This window comes from Dendrobium catenatum, unplaced genomic scaffold (assembly GCF_001605985.2).
Source record: "Dendrobium catenatum unplaced genomic scaffold, ASM160598v2 fragScaff_scaffold_536, whole genome shotgun sequence".
In the NCBI taxonomy this organism is placed as follows: domain Eukaryota; kingdom Viridiplantae; phylum Streptophyta; class Magnoliopsida; order Asparagales; family Orchidaceae; genus Dendrobium; species Dendrobium catenatum.
Window position 1 is genome coordinate 324 of NW_021318998.1, and position 5926 is coordinate 6249.

At 35.9% G+C, this 5926-nt stretch overlaps 1 protein-coding gene across 1 annotated transcript in view; it reads left to right on the top strand.

The window, feature by feature from the left end:
• Positions 1-571: 571 nt before the first annotated feature.
• The window catches only part of LOC110109329 (probable magnesium transporter NIPA6), a 45295-nt gene continuing 39940 nt past the window's right edge, over positions 572-5926 (top strand). The window contains exons 1-3 of the mRNA XM_028694651.1: positions 572-683; positions 1526-1650; positions 1723-1840. Coding sequence (XP_028550484.1) covers positions 572-683; positions 1526-1650; positions 1723-1840 — 355 coding nt within the window. The remainder of the gene's footprint in view (positions 684-1525; positions 1651-1722; positions 1841-5926) is intronic.

Below are 5926 nucleotides of genomic sequence, written 5' to 3' on the forward strand. Positions count from 1 at the left end.
CACCCGTCGCCTCCCTTGCGAACGCCTCTTCTCTCGGTTCCGCCTCCCTTCGGTTCGTCCGACCAAATGAGCGGAAGGAATGAAAAGGGGGGTTCGGTTCTTTCATAACTTAAGGAAATAGGGATTTCAAAAGACCCTTTTGCCTCACTTAAACTCTCCAAGCCTTAATAAACATTAGGGGTACTTTGGGTATTAAGAGACTTCTCTAATTTTTATTTCCTAAATTAAGCAAAATTAAATATAAGTTTTATATAACAAATTTCTTAGAATTTTGTGTAAAATTTTATAAAATTATTCCCGTCGAAACCCGACAAACTTGAATTTTTCACTTAAAACTTGTCGCGGCGCTTTGAAAAGCGTGCGAGGTCTAAAACGGCATTTTTCGGGTTTTTACAATATATATATATATATATATATATATATATATATAACATTTTGGAAGCAGGGGTTTATACGTCCTTTTTTGTCTGTGTTGAGAATACAAACCACTGTCCAAGGAATATAGTGTAAAGCTAGATGCACTATGACCGCATAGTAAGTTAAATTTGATGCTTTGGAGGGGAAAGGATTAATGGCCGACGGCAAGGAGCGAAGGAGAAGGGGGAAAGAAGAAGATAGGGAAAAGAGAATCACGAACCCGGACGCTTCCAAGGTTGGTGGGTATTGCGTTGCCCTTCACCAAGGCACTTTCTTAAAGCTCTCTTCAAGAACTCTCAAACTCTCACAAGAGTAAAACACATAAATTTTCATAATAATCTTCATTAACCCTCAAGGGAGGAGGGGAGGGCTTTAAATAGCTAGTACATTGTGACAAATAAAAAGTACTAAAATGCTCCTAGGGCTTACACATCTCTAAACCCTTAAGTAAGGGCAAAAGTGGAAAAGACAACACAATCATAAAGAAAACAAATATATCAAATAATAAAATGAACATAAAACAAAGTAGAGCGGATGTCCTCATCATGGTGACTAGCATCAAATGATCTATCTTTTTTTGTTGTTTTTGTTGTGATTGTACCTGTAGAAACAAGCAGTAAAGAACATCCATGAATGTTGTAGTTATGTTGTTGGCTTGACCGTGAGAACTTTATCTGGTTAAGGGATTATTTGCTAAATCTTGTTCAATCAGCCACTTTTTTTTAAAAAAATTGAACATTTGCGCTGATTTGTCTCTTGTTGGAAAAGTTTTTCACAATAAAGAGTTTTTTAGTTAACTTATCTATTTTGTTTTTTATCATGAATCAAGCCTTGGTTCTCTTCCTTCAGAATTTTGTTTCGTTTCTGTGCATACAATATACTTTTATGTTAAATAACTGCCTGTTTTTTGTTGTTGAGATCCTGTTTAGCGCTATCGAAGGCTTTCTCTTGCACAGTGAAGGCTGTAGTAAAATGTTACCATTACTCTTGTCTCTTCTAATTGCTTGTTGAAAATAGATTGATGTTATTGTGAACAATGATATTCCTTGCCCTAGTTAATTGATTATCGAATTGACTGACCTGTAAATTAACTGTTTTTTTTTTATAGTTTTTTGTTTAATTACGTGTTACCCCTTTCAGGCATTGGATACCTTCAATACTGCAGTTGTTTCTCCTGTGTACTATGCAATGTTCACAATCCTCACAATTTTGGCAAGTGCCATTATGTTCAAGGTATGAAGGATTCTTATTTACTTTGTTAGATCTTTGTATTTTATGACAACATTCACATTGTTTTTAATTCAGGACTGGTCTGGGCAGAGTGCAAGTGATATATCATCTGAGATGTGTGGTTTCATCACTGTTCTTTCAGGAACAGTGGTATTGCATTCAACTAGAGTGGGAGATCCATCTCCTAACTCTGGTAAGTTTAGTGTCCTAATTTGTTTTCTCATATTTCATTTTGTTATAACTTAAGAATCTATATATGATGTATTGTTGCTATCTTTGCTTTCATCTCTTATATTACCTTTTTTGTTACTCTAGTATTAAACATTTTAGTCAGCTCCATGTTGTTTGGGATAAAGACTAATGAAGTTTATGTCAATGCTTAATTGCTTCCCTATAAATTATGGCATGCCTTTTGTACATTCCAATATTCAGAAAATTTGGTTCAGGTTAAGTCTACTTAGTTCAAACTGATAGTTCAAACCAAGTAAACTTCCCCCCTTAAAAAAATGTCCAGAAAAAGAACTTGTCCCAATCGGTGAGTAAATCCTATCAATCAGCCCTATCAACTACAGTATATGCTATTTGAGGAAGGGGGACTTCTCAAGGAAAACTATTGATCAACAACTAAGTTGATCGACTACTTGGTAGATGACTATATCAAGTTGGACCTTCTTACTTGGCTACACTATTATTATATTATCTTTTAGTTTAGTATAGCCATATCCATAGTGAAATCTATAATGATGAAGCTATAATACCTATATTCTATATTCCCCTAAGCAATGAAGTACAAAGTTTATTTTTATATTCTTAATCTAAATCCACTTCGCCAAGCATTCAGAGGGCTGATTAAAGGGTGCGGGAAATCAATGGCTGGGAAAGCTGAGAGGTGTTGGTGTAAAAAAAATCTATAATGTTAGTGCTTATTAATTATTATTATAATATATACTAACTTAAAGCTTTTGCACCATCCTTTTTCTTCATACCACTCACTCTCGTGGCTCTCTAAAGTTCAAATAGAGGGTTCCGTGAGCTAGAAGCGAAGCAGGAGTTAGGATCCGTGAGGCTGGCTGGAGCTGTTGGTGCAGGTTTAGGTAAGGAAAACCTTGAGTAAATAAATAAATTGCTGAAATTTGTAGGTTGCTAAAAGGATAGACTTAAGCCAACACTCCTGAAATTCTAAAAGTTGAGAATTCGGACCCAACCTTGAATGAGAGAGCAGCCTCAAATCTAAAAGTTTTTAATACAGACTCAACCTTGATTTAGAGAGATCTGAGTGTTCAAAAGCTTATAGTCATCACACGACTTGCCTAAAGTGTTGATCAATAAATAGAACATGAAATGATGTTTTTGTATAATCTATGTTTATTATAGAATTTTCATTTGTTCCTAATTGATATCAAGAATATTATTATTTCTTATACATTGCTTTTGTACTTCATTGAATCCTATCTCATTAACAGTAGTTGTATTGCAAGAATGGGGAAGGAGCCAGTAGGGCACTAAACAAAAAAAGGGGTGATTGCACTTTTTGTGTACATACACTTTTGGGTATATAAAGAGATCTGAATAGATGTACAAATACTTTTGGGTATGTAAACAAATTTTAAAAAATTTAGTAAAGCTCTGTATTTCATTTGAGATTTGTATTTATTTGAGGTATTTTACATATGTTTTCTGTTGTTAAGTATAAAACCTGAGATGTTTGGATAATCTGAATATGCTACTTCCTACTCACTTGATTCTAATAGTAGTTCAGAATGGTTGTTAGTAAGAAGTAGGTTTGTTCAGATTTTCGTTCTCTGTTATACTCCCTGTTGACTATAAGGGGGTCAAATGGGGTGACAAAAGCCCAAACCTAAATTTATAAATAGGGGGTCGAGAGGTGAGCTCTATTTGTGCAATTTTATATAATTTGTCTTAAGAGCAAGTTTATATACAAACTTATTTTATTGAAATCTCAATGCTTCTTTCTTTAGTATACTTTTTTTTTCTCTCAACGTTCCTATTCTTTTCTTCATTCAATATTGTCAGTGCAGTTGGGTGTGATTCATGAACATTTTTTTAATTTTACATTCTAAAATATTTGTTGCGCATGGAGCTTTTCGGTAGCTAGAAGAGTACTACATCAATCAAAATAACATAAAAAAGGAGGAGAAGCATTTCTTGATGTGAAAATCAGGTGTATGCGACTACTGGCTAGCTTGTTGAATTTGTTGAGAGGAAGAATCGGATTTTTCAAGTAGCATTGGAAAGGGTCTCAATAACCACTCTTATAGTGAAACGACCTGAACGATCCTTTATCTGTGTTGAGGTGAAGAAGATTTTCTGGAGGAAGAGTATTGACCTTTACTCCAATCATTGATGAGACATATTACCTTGCCTGTGAGGAGTTGACTTCGACCTTCATCATGAAGAAATGAGAATTGAGAAGAGTAGTCATCACATGTCAATTCTTTCTCGAGGCAGATTGTTGAGGTTAAGCTTCTAGCAAAGTTCAAAATCTCTCATATGGAATCTTTCAAGGGAAGGATTGATCCCTACGACCATGTTGCATACTTTGGGTTAGTTATCACTCTCTCTGTGATATCTACATTGCATTGAAGTGTAGGTTATTCTTCACTACATTAAAGGAATCACCTCTGAGGTGTTTCTCGCATTTGCCACTCAATGTCATCATCTCCTTTATCAAATTCAAGAGAATGTTTGTGATGTAGCTTGCCGGTGCGGGCTGCTGAAGAACTCTCATGCCTTATTGCAAGTCAAGAATCGAGTGAATCATCAAGGAGTTTCATTGCAGTTTTGGGAGATACGTGATGTGAGGGATTTGTAAACGGTTGTCACCAGAGTGGCTCTCACCTAAGATTTACAAGGGAGACCTTTTAGGTGTGCACTAGGCTTATAGCAGGTAGAGTTCATTGGCCCAAGTGCTTGAACTTGCCAACAGTCATATAAATGCTGATGAGTATAATATGGAGACTGGAGCCTCTATTGCAGCCAGTAGAAAGGAAAGCAATTATATTAGAGAAAAAATTCCGTAATTTCCAAGGACTAGAGAAGTTGCTTTAAGTTAAGCAGTTGAGAGGAGAAACTATCATGATTCAAGGAGATAGGCTCAGCATCTGAGAATCTCATTTGGTAATGAAGAATGATGTGATAATGGTCATGCAGAAGGTCACTGTCACCTCCTATTTGTTCACCGACAACTATGACTTCATTGCAAATTTCCATGGTCATGTTATTTGAGGCCATTCAAAATAAGGACTTCTTTAAAAGGGTGACGCCCATGAGGGCTTCGTGGCACCTACGTGACTAATCAAAATATTGTGTCTATCATCACGACCACAACCATGCCACTAAGGATTATCTACACCCATAGAGTCTAGTGGAGGAACTTATCAAAGTTATTTGACAAAGAGTTTGTTCTCGCTAATGCTGGACGAAGGCTAGGTAATGCACTAATGAAGGAGATTTGTAATGAATCAGTACCAACTAAAGCGATCAAGATCACTGTTGTAGCTCTTGCCATTTATGAAGGAGCTGGTGAGTAGGCTTCTTATTGAGCAAGCCTTAAATGACTTAGGTCGGGAGAGATAAACTTGGTGAGTACCTGATGCAAGCAAAAATTTGGGAGAGGGCCCCAATTTTTTGCTAACAAAAGAAACTCTTCCTAGATAATAGAAGATTACAAGATCTCACAAAAACTAAACGAATTAGACAAAAAAAAACTTTTTTATATCATAAAGACTCTTACAAGACGCTTACAAACGACACTTAGAAAAGGACTTACAAACTTAAGAAATAAATACTTAAACAAGATGACACCCTAAAATTGCTTCACTTAGAGACGAAAGATACAGATGGAGTGACACTTGCGGAGAGACGAAGAGATTAGAAGCCAAGAAGAAGGGTGGAAATAGCCCGTAGGATTTCCGGAGGGGATGAGAAAGAAGAACGGACAAAGCTCGCAAGCTTTTCCAACCGCAGGTTAGATTCCAAAAATCACATATCATTCTCTCTTTTAAAAAGCCCAAAACATCTACTATATATAGGCATAAGAGGGGAACTAAACAGCCATTAAAATATTAATTAAAAGCTGGAAATAGATGGCCAAAAGGCACCTAAAAACTGCAGTAGAAACTCTTGGAATTCTTCCCAAAACAGCTACCAAACAGTCCCAAAACCTGTTCAAATTCTGTCCAGAATATAACCCAAAAACTGTCCAAAAACAGTCCCAAAAACTCTTCATATTCCCATATAAAAATAATAGAATTGAAGG